Below are 22,076 nucleotides of genomic sequence, written 5' to 3'. Positions count from 1 at the left end.
GTGCCTGCGGGATCTCCACAGTTCACCGTTTAGATCAACTAGACGTCTGGATCTGGGAAAAATCTGTGAATATATATCTCAGAGTCGTATCAATATTGCCATGTTCACATGAATGTCATACACTGTGTGCTTCATTATTAGGCACGTTGATGTTCTGGCCATGTTTTTTTTCCAAGCACATTCTACCAATTTCAAACCAAATCAATCTGTGTTTTTATTTTGTATATAATTATTTATAAGTGATATGTAATTGTCCATGAAGGCTGGAAGTGAAAAACTCCTTATATTCAGGCGTGTACAATTAAAATGAGCCAAAAAAGAGATTTAACTCTGACTGAAAAGTCAAAAATTAATAAATGCCTATGAGAAGGTTGCATTTAGGGGTGATATGACAAAAATATATCACCATTTTTTTTTCAGAAATATCACGATTCACACTGCTAAAAATGCTTTTCTTATTTAGTTTTGTCTTGTTTCCAGCCAAAATATCTACGAATTCTTAAATCAAGAAGGATTTTCAAGACAAGTGAAAATGGTCTTGTTTGCAGAAGTCAAAATTAAGTGCATTGTTGCTTGAAACAAGATAAATAATCTGCCAATTGCGTAAGAAAAATAATCTTGTTTTCTGTTTGAAATAAGATTTTCTTGCTTACCCCATTGGCAGATTTTTTTTGTTTGTTTGTTTGTTTGTTTTGAGCAAAAACTCACTTAATTTTAACTTTTTTTTTTTTTTTAGAAAAAAAAAATGACAATATTTGTTTACTTGTCTAGAAAATCCTTCTTGATTTAAGAATCTTAAGATATTTTGACTGGATACAAGACAAAAAAATATAAGTAAGAAAAGCATTTTTAGCAGTGTGAATCGTGACATTTCTGAAAAAAATCATGATATATTTTTGCCATATCACCCCTAAATGCAACCTTCTCATAGGCATTTATTTAATTTTTGATTTTAATTTTGTGTTTAATTATTTATAAGTGATATATAATTGTCCGTAAAGGCTGGAAGTGAAAAACTCTATATTCAGGCGTGCACAATTAAAATGAGCCAAAAAAGAGATTTAACTCTGACTGAAAAGTCAAAAATTAATTAATGCCTATGAGAAGGTTGCATTTAGGGGTGATATGACAAAAATATATCACCATTCACATGAGAAAAATGCTTTTCTTACTTAGATTTTTTGTCTTGTTTTCAGCCAAAATATCTTAAAATTCTCAAATCAAGAGGGATTTTATAGACTAGTAAAAAATATTGTCTTGTTTTCAGAAAAAAAACTAATTAAAATTAAGTGCATTTTTGCTTGAAACAAGTTATATAATCTACCAGTGGGGTAAACAAGAAAATCTTATTTCAAACAGAAAACTAGATTATTTTTCTTACCTCATTGGCAGATTATTTATCTTGTTTCAAGCAAAAATGCACTTAATTTTGACTTGTTTTTCTGCAAACAAGACAATATTTTTTACTTGTCTAGAAAATCCTTCTTGATTTTAATTTTGTGTTTAATTATTTATAAGTGATATATACTTGTCCGTGAAGGCTGGAAGTGAAAAACTCCTTATATTCAGGCGTGCACAATTAAAATGAGCCAAAAAAGAGATTTAACTCTGAAAAGTCAAAAATTGGTTGGTTGCGTTTAGGGGTCGGTGAGATGGCAAATATATATCACGATTTTTCTCAGAAATATGTCTTGTTTCCAGCCAAAATTTCTTTAAAAAAAAAATTAAATCAAGAAGGATTTTCTAGACAAGTAAAAATGATTGCCTTGTATTCAGAAAAAAAAACTAGTTTTGGGTTTTTGCTCAAAACAAGCAAAATAATCTGCCAATGGTGTAAGAAAAATTATCTTTTCTGTTTGAAATAAGACCCCAAAGTTGAGATAAGACCCCATTGGCAGATTAATTTGCTTGTTTCAAGCAAAAATGCACTTAATTTTGACTATTTTTATATTCAAACAAGAAAATTATTTTACTTGTCTAGAAAATCCTAGAGATATTTTGGCTGAAAACAAAAAGAAAAGCATTTTTTGCAGTGTGAGCAGCTGAATTTACAGCTATATATATATATATATATATATATATATATATATATATATCATATCTCAGAGAATATTGACATAATTAAATAAAATTAAATAATTCTGAAATGTTAAAAAAATTATTAGATAAAAATCAAACATAATTAAATAAAATTAATTCTTAAATGTTAAAAAAATTCTTAGATAAAAATCAAACATAATTAAATAAAATTAAATAATTCTTAAATTTAAAAAAACAATTCTTAGATAAAAATCAAACATAATTAAATAAAATTAATTAAATAATTCTTAAATGTTAAAAAAAATTCTTAGATAAAAATCAAACATAATTAAATAAAATTAATTAAAAAATATCACTCTGAATGGAAAAAGTATCTCCAAAGTTATATTTTGAATGGTATAGTGTATAAAGTTACAAAAGCTGGTAGATAAATGCTGATCTTTGGATCATTCTATTAATTAAATAATCTAAAAATAATGTACTCAACTGTTTTAATTATTGATAAAAAAAAAAAAAAAATTCTTTTGAACAGCAGATCAGAACAACTTCTGAAGGATCATGCGACACTGAAGACTGAAGTAATAATGCTGAAAATTCAGTATGGCAAAAATATATCACAATTCACACGAGAAAATGCTTTTCTTACTTAGTTTTTTTTGTCTTGTTTCCAGTCCAAATGTCTAAAAATTCTTAAAATCAAGAAGGATTTTCTAGACAAGTAAAGAATATTGTTTTGTTTTCGAAAAAAAAAAAAAAAAAAAAAAAGTCAAAATGAAGTGCATTTTTGCTTGAAACAAGTAAAATAATCTGCCAATGGGGTAAAGAAGAAAATCTTATTTCAAACAGAAAACTAGATTATTTTTCTTACCCCATTGGCAGATTATTTTGCTTAAAGCACTTAATCTTGAGTGGTTTGCAGAAAAAAAAAAAAAAAAACCTGAAAATAATTTTACTTGTCTAGAAAAATCCTTCTTGATTTAAGAATTTTGTGATATTTTGGCTGGAAACAAGATAAAAATCTAAGTAAGGAAAGCATTTTTTGCAGTGTGAGCAGCTGAATTTACAGCTATATATATATATATATATATATATATATATATAAATAAATCAGAGTTGTATCAATATTGACCATGTTTACATGCATTTCATACACTGTGTGCATCATTATAAGCCACATTGATATTCTGGTCATGTTTTTTTATGAAAAGATGGATCTCAAAATCACACAGCCATTGCTGGAAAGAGTTCAAATGCACAAAAATGCTGAAAAACCAAAGAAGTTGTGGGACCTAAAGGATTTTTCTGAAGAACAGCAGGCAGTTTAACTGTTCAGGACAAACAAGGGACTCATGAACAACTATCACTAAACCAAAAACTCAGCTGTGGATCATTCAGGTAACAACACAGTATTAAGAATCAAGGGTATGTAAACTTTTGAACGGGGTCACTTCCTAAACTCAACTATTTAACTATTATTTTCTCTTGTGCACTATATGTAAACGTCGTTCCAATATTAATATATTAATCAGAATTTTCCTGTGCATAAGTGGTCACGAAAATCTGTCTTTGTTCGCAATTTTGCACGTGTCAAATGATTTGTTGATAAACACACAATAGTTTTCAGCCCTTGTGGAATTATGCATCAAATTCACAAAAATTTCATTAGAAACAACGGCTTAATCAGGTTATCAGGGGTTAATTTTGTGTCATTTTCCCCTCTACCTTCCTTTGCTAATACAGCACTGCGTGTCTGTCGGTGCACTGCAGGGAAATCAATAGCTAATTTCTCTCCATGATCACAGATATTGAAAGTTAGGGATGCACAGATTTACCAGCATCAAACGCCGCATGACACGGACATTTTGCCACATCCGCAACAACAGCAGCAACAGTCAAGCGTGGTCCAGATTCCCTCACGAATGAACTGCGTTGTGTGGAGATTGCAAGCCTTTTTTCAGCTTGATTTTTTCAGCTTTACAACTATTGTGCAGGAAAGATTGAGAATAATCAAGTGCAGCGCAGCGCAGCGCTTTAAAAAGGCAGTCGACAAACTTCAAAAGCAATAAAACAGAATCTATTATGAACTGAAATGTCTTTAAAGAAACTTTTACACTCGTCTCCGCAGGAACAAACACTGGAAGTGGCCACATGTGAAGCGGTAACGTGCCACATGCAGATTCCTGAAAGCTTTAATATATCACCTTTAGTGAAAAATGCTTTTATAACCCCTGTGTTTTGACCCGTAATAGTGCCTAATGGCTGTTTACCAAATGTTCCTATAAATGCGTTTGATTGCCACTTTCTGCAGAACAGGATCGACATCTGGATGCAGGATGGCCTTCGGGAGTTGCTTGGCAACAAGGTCACACTGGACCACAACTACCGCTGACTAACGCCACTTTGGAAGCATCTTGATGCGAGAGGAACCGTTTCCACCGATAACATGCGACTGCTGAAATAACACGGTACCTGCGTGTCAAAAGAAGGACTTTATTGATAACAGGGTTTGACACAAATATAGCTGATATTTACCGTCCAAACATTTTAAGAGGGGCTCACCTGCTCATCAGAAAAACACATGGGGGAACAAAACACTGCGGTGAAGATTTCAATGCAACGCGTATTAAAAGACAAAGGAATCAGTTTTTGCTTTGGCTGAATCTGAAAACACAAAAATGATGCATGAAGTAGTAACAAGTGCATATGTTCTACTTCTAGTTCTGTAGATAAATCAGAGTTTTCCAATACATGCATGTGAACGTATCTGGTTGCACAGCAGTTTGGTGTCTAAATAACGGATAAATAGCTCAACGGATGATGATTCGACTCTTCTGTAACCTACAATCAGTGCTGGGTATGTAATCAGATTCCAAAAAAATAAATAATTGTAATTTAGTTTGTAGTATACTTTAAAATACTCATAATCAGATTAAATGCACTTCATGCTGTTTATAACAACGGATGGAATATATTTGCTTTCTCTTTGTATTTTTATATTAGTATGGTACAAGATGCTATTTAAATCAATGTGTTAGTTCAGTTAGAAATCTGATTATATTACTAACTACAGTTTTTGTCCTGTAATTTGGAATCATTACAATTCGTAAGGAATCTACCCAGCACTGCCTTCAAGGTTTATTTAATGAAGGCACAGCGTTAGGTGTTCATTACGAGTATTTTCATGACCGTCATGCCATGCGTTCACTGTGAGGACAGTACAGTATATCATCCATGTAGGCACAAGCGTATCTACGGTTGAAGTCAAAAGTTTACATACACCTGGCGGAATCGGCAAAATGTTCATTATTTTAGCGAAATAAGAGGGGTCATACAAAATGCATGTTACTTTTTATATTTAGTACTGACCCGAGTAAGATATTTCACATTAAAGACATTTACATATAGTCCACAAAAGAAATAATATTAGTTGAATTTATAAAGTTTACTTGTTTGTCCAGAACTGCCTGCTGTTCTTCAGAAAAGTCCTTCAGATCCCACTAATTCTTTGGTTTGTCAGCATTTTTGTGTATTTGAACTCTTTCCAACAATGACTGTGTGATTCTGAGATCCATCTTTTCACACTGAGGACAACTGAGGGACTCATATGCAACTATTGCACAAGGTTCAAACGCTCACTGATGCTCCAGAAGGACAAACCATGCATTAAGAGCCGGGGGGTAAAAACTTTTGGAATTTGAGGATCAGGATAAATGTAACTTATTTTGTCTTCTGGGGAACCTGTAAGTATCTTCTGTAGCTTCTGAAGGGCAGCACTAAATGAGAAAAATAAATATTTAGGCGAAATAAGAAAAATGTACGCATCCTTATTTGGTTCAAAAGTTTTCACCCCCGGCTCTTACGGCATCATTTTTCCTTCTGGAGCATCAGTGAGCGTTTGATTCTTCTGTAATAGTTGCATATGAGTCTCTCAGTTGTCCTCAGTGTGAAAAGATGCATCTCAAAATCATACAGTCATTGTTGGAAAGGGTCCAAATACACAAAAATGCTGACGAACCAAAGAATCTGTGGGACCTGAAGGATTTTTCTGAAGGACAAACAATGGACTCGTGAATAACAATCACCAAACGAAAAAAGGTAACAGCAGTATTAAGAATCAAGCTTATGTAAACTTTTGAACAGGGTCATTTTTATAAATTCAACTATTATTTTCTCTTGTGGACTATATGTAAACATGCTTTATGTGAAATATCTTATTCAGGTAGGTTTTAAATAAAAGACACTGCGTTTTGTATGCCCCCTCTTGTTAAAATAAATAACATTTTGCAGACCCTGCAAGGTGTATGTAAACTTTTGACTTCAACTGTATATTAAAAAGACACATCTAACATCCAGCACCATAAACCAGTGTCCTAGAGGGACGTGGAAAAGTTTGAGTTCATAAAGTTAGTGCTCAGTGCAAGATCGCTTGATATAAAAATAGAAATTTCAAGACAGAGTTTGTGATAGTTTTCCGAGGACTTCAAATGCCAATCAACATCAAACGAAGTTGAGGGCCTCAGAAAGTCGATTTGACCTTTGGCTACGGTCATGGGGTCAGTTTTTTGACATCAGCTGTGTCCTCATGGGCGCTGCTGTCAACGGCTATACTGGGCTGGGTCTCCTGGGTCTCGTTCGAACATGGCGACATGGAGTTGTTTGATGACCCGAAATGATGAGTGTCCACTAGGAGCAGCATGGGCGTCCCACTCCTCTTAAAGGCCTCGCTCATGGTGATGTGCACTTCCTCCGGCGTGACTCCCATATCGGACGGCGACTTCCTCTTGATGCGCTCGTAGGACTTGTCTTGCTTCTCGGGGAACGTCTCGCTGGCTTGGAAGCGTCCGAACAGCCAGATGAAGAACCCGCAGAGCACGAAGGCCGCCAGACTCGGGATGAACGCCAGGCATTTGACGTCCAGACTGGAGCCCACGTAACGGCTGTGGAGGAACATGTCTCTCTGGACGTATGTGCTGTTGGTGCGGGGGTCGATGTTGGTGGAGCGCCACTCCCAGGTCAGCGTACTGCGGTTGAACTCGCGCAGCGTCTCCGGGTTCTCCACGGTGTAGATCTTCTCTCCTGGACCTACGTATTGACCGTACTCATAGGGCTTGTAGAAGATCTGGTTCTTCCACATGTTGAGGTCCAGGATGAGGACCAGGAAGATGATTCCATAATTAAACCATTTCCCTGAGAGAGAGAAAAAAGGGAAGGTTAGTGTGTTGGGAATTTATCCCAGTGTATTTTAGAGTCAGACACCTGCATAGCAACATACTTCAACAAACATTTCAGCAACTCTGTAGACCAATATCCTAGCAACTATTTGAAACACCATAGTAACTGCATAACAATGTGCTCAAAACACTTGAGCAACTCTGAATAGGAACAACCTGGCAACAATCCAACACACGCTAGCTACTGCATAGCAACGCACTGGCAACTACCCAAAACATCTTAAATAACAACATCCTGGCAACTATACAAATCACCAGAACAACTGCATAGCAACACCATGGCAACTACCCAAAACACCCTAGTAACTGCATAGCAACACCCTGGCAACTACCCAAAACATCTTAAATAACAACATCCTGGCAACTATCCAAAATACCACTACAATTGCATAGCAACACCATGACAACTACCCAAAACATCTTAAATAACAACATCCTGGCAACTACCTAAAACACCCCTAGTAACTGCATAGCAACGCCCTGGCAACTACCCAAAACATCTTAACATCCTGGCAACTACCCAAAACATCTTAAATAACATCCTGGCAACTACACAAAACACCACAACAATTGCATAGCAACACCATGGCAACTACCCAAAACACCCTAGTAACTGCATAGCAACACCCTGGCAACTACCCAAAACATCTTAAATAACAACATCCTGGCAACTATCCAAAACACCACTACAATTGCATAGCAACACCATGGCAACTACCCAAAACACCCTAGTAACTGCATAGCAACACCCTGGCAACTACCCAAAACATCTTAAATAACAACATCCTGGCAACTATCCAAAACACCACTACAATTGCATAGCAACACCATGGCAACTACCCAAAACACCCTAGTTTATTACAACATCCTGGCAACTACCCAAAACACCCCTAGTAACTGCATAGCAACGCCCTGGTAACTACCCAAAACATCTTAAATAACATCCTGGCAACTACTCAAAACACCAGAACAACTGCATAGCAACGCCCTGGCAACTACCCCAAACACCCTAGTAACTGCATAGCAACACCATGGCAACTACCCAAGACACCCTAGTAACTGCATAGCAACACCATGGCAACTACCCAAAACACCCCTATAGCAACTGCGTAGCAACATTCTGGCAACTACCCAAAACATCTCAAATAACAACATCCTGGCAACTATACAAAACACCACAACAGTTGAATAGCAACACTATGGCAACTACCCAAAACACCCTAGTAACTGCATAGCAACACCATGGCAACTACCCAAAACATTCTAGTAACTGCATAGCAACACCCTGGCAACTACCCAAAGCATCGTAAATAACAACATCCTGGCAACGATACAAAACAACACAACAATTGCATAGCAACTACCCAAAACATCATAGCAGCTGCATAACAACGTTCTGGCAACTATATATAAAACACTGTATCAACTGCATAGCAATTAACTGGCAGCTAGCCAAAACATCTTAAAAAACAACATCCTAGCAACTACCCAAAACACCCTAGTAACTGCATAGCAACGCCCTGGCAACTACCCAAAACATCTTAAATAACAACATTCTGGCCACTACCCAAAACACCCTAGTAACTGCATAGCAACGCCCTGGCAACTGCCCAAAATGTCTTAAATAACAACATTCTGGCAACTACCCAAAACATCTTAAATAACAACATCCTAGCAACTACCCAAAGCACCCTAGTAACGGCATAGCAATGTCCTGGAAACTATCCAAAACACCACAGCAACTGCATAGCAACACCCTGGCAATTACACAAAACACCACAGTAACTGCATAGCAACACTATGGCAACTTGCAAAACATCCTAGCAACTGCATAACAATGTACTGGCAAATATATAAAAAACACCACAGCAACTACATAACAACGCCCTGCCAACTACCCAAATCATCTTAAATAACATCCTGGCAACTACCCAAAACATCTTAAATAACAACATCCTGGCAACTACCCTAGTAACTGCATAGACACACCCTAGAAACTAGCCAAAACACCTTAACAATTGCATAGCAACATACTCTAAATAGTTTAGCAACTCTATCGGTAGCAACACCTTGGCAGTTAGTCAAAATATCCTAATAACTGCATAGTGACATGCTCAAAATAGTTGAGCAACTATGTAGCAACATCTTGGCAACTACCCAAAACACCATAGCAACTGCATAGCAATGTCCTGGAAATCATCCAAAACACCACAGCAACTGCATAGCAACACCCTGGCAACTATCCAGAACACCACAACAATTGCACACTAACAACATGGCAACTACCCAAAACACCCTAGTAACCGCATAGCAACGCCCTGGCAACTACCCAAAACATCTTGAATAACAACATCCTGGCAACTACCCAAAACACCTTAAAAACTGCATATTTTGATTATCCTAATATTTTTTATTGAATAAAGATACACAAATGAAAGCCAAAATATTAAATGTCATGGATGAATATTTACTGAGTAATGCACTAATTTGTAGAGGGAGGTCAAAATGGCAATTTTCACCTGAGATTCAAAGCCAAATTACAGGGGGTTGAAAAAAGACTTCAGATTGGTAGGTCTGCTAGTAAAATCTGTTGACTTTAACAATCTTTGTTGCATTATTTGCCAATGGTGACCATTCAAAAATGGGGAAAAAATATCCATGACACTGATTCAAATATAGAATCTTATGAATAGACTACAGAAAGTACAGTAATGACCTCACCTTGACCATTTCAGTGCATTTTCCGCCCCCAGACAGGTATGTTCTACATAATTGCTTTGATAGAAGGAAGCAAGCAAGATACAATTCTAATTTCAACATTATTTATTCTTTAGACATCGTTCCTTTAATCAAATAAGTATAGGCTGTACTTAAAGTCACCAACATTTGGTTATCAACCACGGAAAATGGGTAAAATGTAACAATCTGGACACAGAGCCTCATTGAGATCCCCTTATCTCTGGGACTGAATAACGTAGGGCCTTGAAACTTTGGAAAGAGAACATGAATGGCACTCAGACAGGTATGTTCCCTGCAGTTGTCTTGACAGAGAGAAACAAGATACATTTCTACATTATTAGTTCTTCAGACATTCCTCTTTAAAAAAAAAAAAAGTCTCATATTTTGTGCATTGACCCAAATGTGTACAATTTATTGATTTACCCCTGGAGCCATATTGAAATTCCAATATCTCTGGAACCGAACCATGAAGGGCCTTAAAAATGAAGATGCCAAAAGAAAAGTTTGTTAAGACCCAATATCCAAAAGGACACTAAGATATCCTATATATGTTGTGAGTTACAGGCATGCAAATTTTGGAGTAAAATCTTGAAAAGTGCTGTTTCCCCATTTTTAAATGGTCATCATTGGCACATAATGCAACAAAGATTGCTAAAGTCAACAGATTTACTAGCAGACCTACCAATCTCTGTGTAAAAATAACATGATGATGCAGCTGTCTTTTTGAAGTCATTTTTAACCCCATGTAATTTGGCTCTGAATCTCAGGTGAAAATTGCCATTTTGAACCCCCTCTAAATAGTGGGTCAATGACACAACGCCTAAATGTTTGATCACATTTTTTTAGTTAAAAACTGGTTTAAATGCATTATATGCATATATATATATATATATATAGTACCTCTCCCATGTATGGAGCCACTTTAACTTTTCAAAAAAGATTAGTTATTTGTACATTTTCTGTTATTCAAAGTGTCAAACCAGTAAAGTATGGAGTGCCACAAGGATCTGTCCTAGGTCCACTACTATTTTCAATTTACATGTTACCCCTTGGTAATATTATTAGGAAATATGGGATTAGTTTCCATTGTTATGCTGATGATACTCAACTATATATTTCAACAAGACCAGATGAAACTTCTAACTTAGCAAAGTTAACAGAGTGTGTTAAAAATGTGAAAGACTGGATGACCAATAATTTTCTACTATTAAATTCAGATAAGACCAAAATATTACTTATTGGACCAAAAAACAGTACACAGAATCTCTTAAACTGCAATTTGCAACTAGACAGATGTACTGTTATTTCCTCTACAGTTAAAAATCTGGGTGTTATATTAGACAGCAACCTGTCTTTTGAAAATCATATTTCTCATGTTACAAAAAGAGCATTCTTCCATCTTAGAAACATTGCTAAGCTACGGAACATGTTACCTGTCTCTGATGCAGAAAAGTTAGTTCATGCATTCATGACGTCTAGACTGGACTATTGTAATGCACTACTAGGTGGTTGTCCTGCTTCTTCAATAAATAAGCTACAGATAGTCCAAAATGCAGCTGCTAGAGTCCTTACCAGATCAAGAAAATATGATCATATTACCCCAATTTTACGGTCTCTACACAGGCTTCCTATTAGGTTCCGTATCATTTACAAAATACTACTTCTTACCTATAAGGCCCTTAATGGTTTAGCTCCTGCATACCTAACTAGTCTCCTACTACGCTACAATCCCTCACGCTCCCTAAGGTCGCTAAACTCTGGACTTTTGGTAGTACCTAGGATAGCAAAGTCCACTAAAGGAGGGAGAGCCTTTTCTCATTTGGCTCCCTAACTCTGGAATAGCCTTCCTGATAACGTTTGGGGTTCAGACACACTCTCTCTGTTTAAATCTAGATTAAAGACTCATCTCTTTAGCCAAGCATTCACATAATGTATCTCATAACGCTGTACTTCAGTTACATCTGATCACATACAGATCAACATTCTTCAGCTTGGGCTAAACACATAATTTTTGCTTGGTTGGAACAGCAGCTACGCTAATTATTTCTCTATTTGTTTCTATGTTTCTGCCACAGGATTTCCATCCCGTGGTAACTAGGAGTTACACAAGATTCAGCCCGGATTCAGAAGAAGAGATGATGCCAACCCCTCAGAGGACCGCCGATGATGCCAGCCTTGAAACAACATACAGCACTACACCATTTTTCTACAAGTTTGATTGCAACACATAATCATTCTGTTTTTGATTACACCATTACTGTTTTTAATATTTATACCATATGTACATCAACTTAACATACAGTAGACACCACTAATAAGCTACTAAATATATTGTAGTAGCCTACATTTTTTTTGTACAGCTGCTTTGCAACGATTTGTATTGTGAAAAGCGCTATACAAATAAACTTGAATTGAACTGAACTGAAAAATATCATGTGGTGCGACCGTTTGGCCATAATTGTTGCTTTGGAAATGTCTTTGAAATTACCCTTAATTTATTCCGATTAATTTTCAGCACTATTTGGCATGATTTCCAGGGTGTTTTGTAATCCTGTATAAAATTGCGAAGCATCTGTATTTATATTTCCATCATAATATACAAAAAAACTCCAGTGTCCAGTGATTTCTATTTTATGAAATATCATGTGGTGCAACCATAAAGAGACTACCATTTTGGGACTTTTATGTTGAAATCCATGCAAAGATAGGACTGCATCATATACCAATATGCCAAGAACCCATGAAAGCATCAAGCAGGTTTGTAACTCTCTTGTGTCATTTGGAGTGACCACTCATCATGTGGTGCGACCAACAATAGCAATAACTGTATTCAGATAAATATAAAGTATCTAATTTCTGTGGCTGAATAATGAAACACTGCTACAATATGCTTAAGTGAAAGTTTTTTTTAAACATTTTTTATCAGTTTTATGTTTCTAAACACTTTAATTACTAAGAACATATAAAAAATGTTAAGCATGTTAAGGAAATGAATTCATTTTTTTCGCACCACATGACATTTTTTAAGGCTATGGCCAATTTGTCGAGATGGAAAAACACTAACATCACTTAATTCTAAATTTTAATATGAATTCATGTGTGCACAACATTCCTAATGTTTAAACAATTTTTTTTTTTGTATTTTAAAACTGGCTTTTTGAAAATCCGTATACTTCAACAACCTAATTCATCCATGACATTCAATATTTTGGCTTTCATCACTATACATGTCTTTCTCCTGAAAAAAAAAGAGCAAAATCAAAAATTTGAGCCTGGGACCTCTGTTTGAATTGACACAGAATGACCCCAAAAACACCTCAGCAAATGCATATCAACCATTAAACCAATTCCTGACATAGAAAAAAGGAAGCTGGATGATCATCGTGTTGGGAATTGATCCCAGTGTATTTGCGAGTCAGACGGCTGCTTGAGAAAGTGAAATAATTGAGTTGGGAGTCACTTTCTAATGGCTTTGTTGTTAGCGCACTCATGCGGGGTCACTCTCAAACGCTAAATCACCGCGCCAAACAATAAGGTTAAAGACTTTTACGAACGGTTGAGCAGGAAGGCCATTTCCCGAGCCTCGAGGGAGCGATCATCTATTCCCAAGATGGCCATCAGGACCCTCGCTACAGTGAGCAAAACACAGCGAGACGGAAAAAGAGAAACCGAAACACTTCGCTCGCACACTTCACCAGCGGTCCGTCAGATTTACTGACACCATTATATAAACGCAAGTTTACAGATGAGCAAATACTAATTAGTATGCATTACCGACGCTGCCTTCAAACACATAATTATAAAGAGATGTATCTAACGAGCTAATATTCTGACAGCGCGTCCCTTCGGGAAAGGAATTAATTCATCCGTCCCGTCCCAAACGACAGTTTAGAGCACTACCACTTGATGCATTGGCATAATTGTGCTCACGGTGTATTTGCTGTCGTGCCCTACTTAAGGCACAAGTGCGGATTTACCCGTGATGTGAATGTGGTACTCGTCTTTAAAGATGCGCTTGCACACGGGCAGTTTGATCTTCAGCTGCGTGGTGGAGAGGCCCGGGAGGTTCATGTCCAGGTCGCCCATGAAGTGAGGAAACTCCCAGTCCTGGAAGAGGAAGAGCCGACAAACACGTGTAACTGAACGTGCACCTCAGACACAAGGCACTCGAATAAAGGTGTTACAGAAGGACATCAAACATGACAGAGCTACTGTACGCACACATTGAAGATGGAGGGTTGAAGTATGTCTGAAGGGCAAACATATTTGGAGAATGCATAAAATAAACTACTGTACAGGAAATGCTAGACATTTCAGAAACTCTTTTATGTGAACAAAGGCAAGCGCTATAGTACTGCATTTAAAATCGAGAATCCACGCCCTAGCAACTGTATAGCAACACATGGAAATAACTGTAATTAGCAAATAACTAGGCCCAGGCATTTGGAAAAACACCCTGGCAACTGCATAGCAACCGAGTCAAAACACCTTAGCAGCTCTGTATGGGAACATCCTGACAACTGCCCAAAACACCACAGCAACTGTATAGCAATTTGTTTGTGCACGGATTAAAATGAACTTTTTCACTCACCAGCCAATTTGGCTACTAAACTGGCCATTCATAACTTCTACTAGCCAAAAAAAAAAAAAAAAAAAAATACCGCTGCTAGCAGCAATTACTGGGGTTCGAGCAAATAAGGTCTTTATGGCTTCTCTGACGTTAGGGTGTAAGGCAACATGAAATAAATGGCTGACACCAGAACATATGATGCATGAGTTTACTTAGATTTGTGAAGTTTTGAGTTTTCTTATAGGATGTATAGGTTTTGGGTACACTAGATCATGACCATATTATTACATGACCATGTTATAACTCTCCAAATGCAAATATAGAGAGTCCAGAGAATTGTACTGCAGTGATTTTATTGATTTTGAGTTAACAACCTATAGGACTAGGTCACAAAAGTATTTTTTTTTTTAAATAATATCAAATATTTAAAGAAAAGTTGGATTGCCATTAGTGTTCCAAGAGGTAAGGTTGTTCAAAATAGGAAGATCTATCTATCATATGATATGAAGATATAGTGTTTGTGTGAATATATGAGAAATGTTTAGCAATTTGAGGCCATTTACCATATAATTGTGTGTTTTTGAAGCCTTTTTGACTGTTATAGCGCCACCTATGGTCCGATCTCCATGAAACTTTGCATGCTTGTTAAGAATCAACTGACACATGCTTTCAAGAAGTTTTATAAACTTTTGAGCTTTCATTTAGGTTGTATAGGCTTTTGGCTATACTTGGTCACGCCTCTTTTCTAAATGACCCAGTTATAGCCAACCAAAAGACCAAATTCAACATTTTGAATCAACTAGTTCGCAAAAGTAGGTTTTTAATGTTTGTGAATAATTAATGAATGATTTGATTGACAGCAATGTTTCTTGAGGCAAAGTTGCATGTTATGAGGAGATCTATCAAATGAAATACATATTTTGTGGATGAGTGAAACACCACGTGATTACAGAGCCATAAAACTCGTTAGCGCCAACTAGTGGCCGATTTCTTTCAAAATTCTTACAGACCTTTAGGGCCATGAGTCGAACATGCCCACCGAGTTTAGTTCAGATCGTTCTCCGTTAAGCTTGTCTAACAGGTGCTCAAAATTTCATTGGCCGATGGCGGCCATGTTTTTTGAGATAAGCCAATGTCCTCATTGACGTCCATGATAACTCTGTTACACCAAAGCAACTTGCTAATCATGCTAGAATCATGCTAGTAACATGCAAGCAACTTGCTAATCATGCTAGAAACATGCTACAAATTTGCTAATCATGTTAGAAACATGCTAACACCTTAATCATGTTAGAAACATGCTAATCATACTAGAAGCATTATCAACTTGCTAATTATGCTAACAACACACTAATCATGCAAGAAGCATGCTAGCAACCTGGTAATGATGTAAGAATTATGTTAGCAACTTACTAATCATGCTAGAATCATGCTAACAACTTGCTAATCATGCTAGCAACACACTAATCATGCTAGAAGCATGCTAGCAACCTGGTAATCATATTAGAATTATGCTAGCAACTTATTAATCATGCTAGAATCACATTAACAACATGGTAGTAACATGCTAATCATGCAGGAAACATGCTACCAACTTGTTAATCATCTTAGAAACATGCTAGCAACTTGGTAATCATGCTAGAAACATGCTAGCAACTTGGTAATCATACTAGAAACATTATCAACTTGCTAATAATGCTAACAACATGCTAGTAATTTGCTAATCATGCTACTAACAAACTAACCATGATAGGAATGTGCTAACAACATGGTAGCAACTTGCTAATCATATTAGAAACATGCCAGCGACATGCTAATTATGTTAGAATAATGCTAGCAACATGCTAATCATGCTAGGCACGTGTTAGCAACTTGCCAATTATGCTACAAACTTTGTAATCAAGTTAGAATGATGCTAGCAACACCTTAATCATGGTAGAAACATGCCAGCAATTTCCTAATCATGCTAAAAACATGCTAGCAACACACTAATCATGCTAGAAGCATACTGTCAACTTGGTAATTATGTTAGAATCACACTAGCAAATTACTAATCATGTTAGAATCATGCTAACATCATGGTAGTAACACGCTAATCATGCTAGAAACATGCTAGCAACTTGCTAATTAATGTTAACAAAATGCTAGTAACTTGCTAATCATGCTAAAAAATATTAGCAACATGCTAATTATGATAGCAACTTGCTAATAATGCTAACAACATGCTAGTAACTTGCTAATCATGCTAGAATCATGCTAACATCATGGTAGTAACATGCTAATCATGCTAGAAACATGCTAGCAACTTGCTAATCATGCTACTAACAAACTAAACATGATAGGAATGTGCTAACAACATGGTAGCAACTTGCTAATCATGTTAGAAACATGCTAGCAACTTGGTAATCACGCTATAATCATGCTAACAACTTGCTAATCATGCTAGCACTTTAGGCTTTTAAAACTACTTTAAACTTACTAAGACTATATTAAGTATTTCCACTTTGTTGAGCACACTCTAAATGTAGAAATGAATAGCGAGGCGTCTAAAGTTTGCTCTGAGATCCCAGCGTCACCGAACATCAGCCGAAGCCGCTCCTCTCTCGACAACAGTCAGAGGAAAATCAATCAAACTTTGATAACATATAAGAGGATCTGAGACGCCGCGGCCAACAAACAAACCAAATTAAGCGTCAGAAATGCAGAATAATGTCGTTTCTTGGCAATTAGCCTCGTGTTTACAAAACTGAGAGTCTTTGATTTCTATGTGACTTGGCGAAGAGCTAACGAGGAGCCGCGTAATTACAGTGCAGCTCATCGTTTCGCCTCATTGACGTCCATGATAACTCTGTTACACCAAATGAAGCTTAAATTATGTGGCATGAAACCAATGGAAGAGGTTGAAATGAAAGAGCTTGTAAATCCCGCCGGCTTGCGGCCGTTCTGGGTCTCTGAGTTAATTAGGCACTGAATAAAATATCAGGCACGTCACCGAGATTAACCGTCACATGGACTAAAGTGAGGTGAAATATCTAGAGTTTGAGATGAGGAGGAGATGAGAGACGCAGATACAGAACAACAGACTGAGACTGAGGGAATAATTACAATCAGACGGTGAATGTCAACATATTTGAGCAAACACAGGTAAGTGATTGAGACACTGTAATCAGACGCAGACAGACTGTGATTTCAGCGACGCTTCTGATTGGTCGAGTCAAGCTGACCAATCAGAAAACAATGACTGACAGGCTGCTTATAAACAAGGTCAACAAGTTTAAATAAACTGATAAATAAAATGATTGAAGTGGGATTGTTTACAAGTAGATTAAAATAAATCAATGTAATAGAAAAATACCTAAAAAATAATTTAACACAAAAATAAAGAATGCAAGATGTGACATTTGAAAAGTCAAGTAAATAAAAAATACAAAGCCTTGAAAAAAGGCAAGGTTAAAAAAAGGTCTGAAAAATGCATTTAAAAAAGCCATATTTTAGCTGAAAAAAGCAAAAATAAATAAATAATTTGTTCTGAGATGGGACAGATAAAAATTAAATAAAGCAAAATAACATTAAATAATAAAAATACAATACAAAAATGTATTTGTATGAAAAGATGCATTTAAAAAAGCCAAAACAAATAAATAATTTGATGTTAGATGGAACAGATAAAAATTAAATAAAGCGAAATAAAAATAAATAATAAAAATACAATACAAAAGAAAATGTATTAATTAAATAATGTAAATAAGAAAAACTGAACAATGTAAGATAAGTCAGGTAAAATAGAATAAAATAAAATAAAAAATAAAACAGAAAAATCCATTAATAAAAAAAAAGAAAAAATAAAGAATGTAAGATGAGTCAGGTGGAAATAGAATAAAATAAAAAATAAAACAAAAAAAACCCTTTAAATAAAGAAAATATAAATAAAAAAATTAAGAATGTAAGATGAGTCAGGTGAAAATAGAATGAAATAAAATAAAAAATAAAACAGAAAAATCCATTAATAAAAAAAAAGAAAAAATAAAGAATGTAAGATGAGTCAGGTGAAAATAAAATAAATAAAAACACAATAGAAAAATGCATTAACTTAAATAATTTCCAACAAGAAAATATAATCAATATTAGATGTAACAGTTTTAAAGTCAATCAAATAAAATAAAATAATAGAAAAAAATCCATTAGTTAAAACAATGAAAAAATGAGTTGGTTGATTTTTTCTCTGGAGAAAATACATTTAAAAAAGCTAAAATAAATAAATAATTTGATCTGAGATGGGACAGATAAAAATTAAATAAAGCAAAATAACAATAAATATTAAAAATACAATACAAAAGAAAATGTATTAATTAAAAAATGTATATAAGAAAAAAAAAGTAAGACGAGTCAGGTGAAATAAAAATGAAAAACAAAAATAGAAAAATCCATTAATTAAAAAAAAAAAAAACTAAAGTAGAAAGCTTTGAAAAAGGCAAGCTAAAATGAATAAATAATTTTAATCTGAGATGCAACAGATGAAATGGAATAAAAAGTACAATACAAAAGCAAATGTATTGTAAAAGCATTTAAAAAAGAGATGTAACAGTTGAAAATAAAATAATAGAATAAAATCATTACCTCTAGGAAAAAATAAAGTTAAAACAAACTAATCAATAAATTGATGTGAGAAGGGAAATTAGAAAACTAAAATCATTTAAAACAAAAAATATAATCAATATTAGATGTAAAACAAAAACAAAAGAAACAAAAGAAAATGTATCAACTAAAAATAATGCAAATAAAATAAAAAACAATGTGACATATGACTTTTAAAAAGGCAATAAAATAACAAATAAAGAATGTAAGATGAGGCAGGTAAAATAATAAAATAAAATAAAATAAAATAAAATAAAATAAAATAAAATAAAATAAAATAAAATAAAATAAAATAAAATAAAGGTTGACACTCTGGAAAACAATGCATTTGAAAAAGCTAAAACAAATAACTTGACAAATAGACGGGACAGATAAAAATTAAATAAAGCAAAATAAAAATAGATAATTAAAATAGAATACAAAATAAAATATATTAACTAAATATGTAAATAAGAACAAAATAAAGAATTCAAGATGAGTCAGGTGAAAATAGAATAAAATAAAAATGAATAAAATAGAAAAATCCATTAATTAAAAAAATATATATTATTGTATTAATTTAAAATAACTTAAAATAAAAAGAATGTGAGATGTTATAGCTGACAATAAAATAAATAAATAAATAGTAGAAGAATGCATTGACTTAAATAACTTACAACAAAAAATATAATCAATATTAGATGTAAAACAAAAACAAAAGAAACAAAAGAAAATGTATCAACTAAAAATAATTAAAAAAAACAATGTGATATATGATGTTTAAAAAGGCAATAAAATAACAAATAAAGAATGTAAGATGAGGCAGGTAAAATAATAAAATAAAATAAAATAAAATAAATATATTAACTAAAAATGTAAATAAGAAAAAAAGGAAGAATTTAAGATGAGCCAAGTGAAAAAGAATAAAATAAAAAATAAATAGAAAAATCCATTAATTAAAAAAAAAAAAAATTTAAAAATATATTATTGTATTAATTAAAAAGAATGTGAGATGTTACAGCTGAAACGAAAAACCTAATAGAAGAATGCATTAACTTAAATAATTTACAACAAAAACTATAACCAACATTAGATGTAACAGTTTAAAAGTCAAGTAAATCAAATAAAATGCAAAAAAAAAAATAATAATAAGATGCAATGGGTCAAAAAAAAGTGACGAAAAATAAGAAATAAGAAATAAGTAAAGTCAAGACCTTTGAGGAAGTTAAAATAAAAAGTCAATAAAAAAATTCAACACTGAATTTGAAGTAAATAAACAGACGGCTGAAAAAGTAAAGGTGAAAACCTCTGTGGAAACAAGCATCTGAAGCGAAGAACGTGTGAACATTTTAAAATGAAAACAATAACCTTTACTTTTTATCTCCTAAACACATTAAGTTGCATTTAAAGGCAAATAAAGACAGTTTCAGATATGAATGACCCACTTTAAGAATCTCCAGAAATCAGACGAACCTGTGAATGTGTGTGTGAGTAAATGTGTGTGTGAGTAAATGTGTGTGTGTGTGTGAGTGAATGTGTGTGTGAGTAAATGTGTGTGTGTGTGTGTGTGTGTAAATGTGTGTGTGTGTGTGTGTGTGTGTGTGTGTGTGTGTGTGTGTGTAAATGTGTGTGTGTGTGTGTGTGTGTGTGTACCTGGTATTCATCACGTTGTGGGGACCAAATTTCCCCACAAGGATAGGAATACCAGTAGATTTTGACCTTGTGGGGACATTTCTCAGGTCCCCATGAGGAAACAGGCTTATAAATCATGCACAATGAGTTTTTTTGATGAAGTAAAAGTGTGCACAATCTCCTGTGAGGGCTAGGTTTAGGTGTAGGGTAGGTGTAGGGTGATAGAAAGTACAGTTTGTACAGTATAAAAACCATTACGCCTATGGAATGTCCCCATAAAACATGTAAACCCAACATGTGTGTGTGTGTGTGTGTGTGTGTGTGTGTGTGTGTGTGTGTGTGTAAATATGTGTGTGTGTGTGTGTGTGTGTGTGTGTGTAAATATGGTGTGTGTGTGTGTGTGTGTGTGTGTGTGTGTAAATATGTGTGTGTGTGTGTGTGTGTGTGTGTGTGTGTGTGTGTGTGTGTGTGTAAATATGTGTGTGTGTGTGTGTGTGTGTGTGTGTGTGTGTGTGTGTGTGTGTGTAAATATGTGTGTGTGTGTGTGTGTGTGTGTGTGTGTGTAAATATGCGTGTGTGTGTGTGTGTGTGTGTGTGTGTGTGTGTGTGTGTGTGTGTGTGTGTGTGTGTGTGTGTGTGTGTGTAAATATGTGTGTGTGTGTGTGTGTGTGTGTGTGTGTGTGTGTGTGTGTGTGTGTGTGTGTGTGTGTGTGTGTAAATATGTGTGTGTGTGTGTGTGTGTGTGTGTGTGTGTGTGTGTGTGTGTGTGTGTGTGTGTGTGTGTAAATATGTGTGTGTGTGTGTGTGTGTGTGAGGTTATTACAGGACGAGCAGCGAGAGGAGCTGTTGAGCTGGTATTAGCATATTCATGAGACAGTGACACCCTCCACTGTGATTTGCTGCCTGCGGCGATGTGGAGGACTTTAAACAAGAATCAGTCTTGAGCGGATTCACACACACACACACACACACACACACACAGAGAGAGTCAATGAAGGAGCGACAGATGAGCTCGTGTTTGTACCTGCATGACGATGAGGAGGTCAAAGACCAGGATGAAGGAGGCCAGAAACGCTCTGGAGACCTCGTCGCTCGGAAGGAAGCCACGGTTCAGGTTATCCCACCTGATCCAGTCCGTACTGATCACCAGAACCACCACAGACGTCAGAGAGATCAACACCGTCCTGACAAACACCAACAGCAGCACTCATTAATACCAGCTCAATCACTAATACGTTAAAAATTGAAAC

The 22,076-nt window shown here is 35.1% G+C and overlaps 1 protein-coding gene across 1 annotated transcript in view; it reads right to left on the bottom strand.

The window, feature by feature from the left end:
- Positions 1–6,586: 6,586 nt before the first annotated feature.
- The window catches only part of LOC141301018 (transmembrane protein 117-like), a 21,428-nt gene continuing 5,938 nt past the window's right edge, over positions 6,587–22,076 (bottom strand). Inside the window, exons 2-4 of the mRNA XM_073831273.1 lie at positions 21,851–22,032; positions 13,988–14,117; positions 6,587–7,227 (exon numbers count right to left, since the gene is read on the bottom strand). Of these exons, the coding sequence (XP_073687374.1) occupies positions 6,587–7,227; positions 13,988–14,117; positions 21,851–22,032 (953 nt within the window). The remainder of the gene's footprint in view (positions 7,228–13,987; positions 14,118–21,850; positions 22,033–22,076) is intronic.

Source organism: Garra rufa, chromosome 25 (genome assembly GCF_049309525.1).
Source record: "Garra rufa chromosome 25, GarRuf1.0, whole genome shotgun sequence".
NCBI lineage: Eukaryota > Metazoa > Chordata > Actinopteri > Cypriniformes > Cyprinidae > Garra > Garra rufa.
This window is presented reverse-complemented; position numbering and strand designations above follow the sequence as displayed.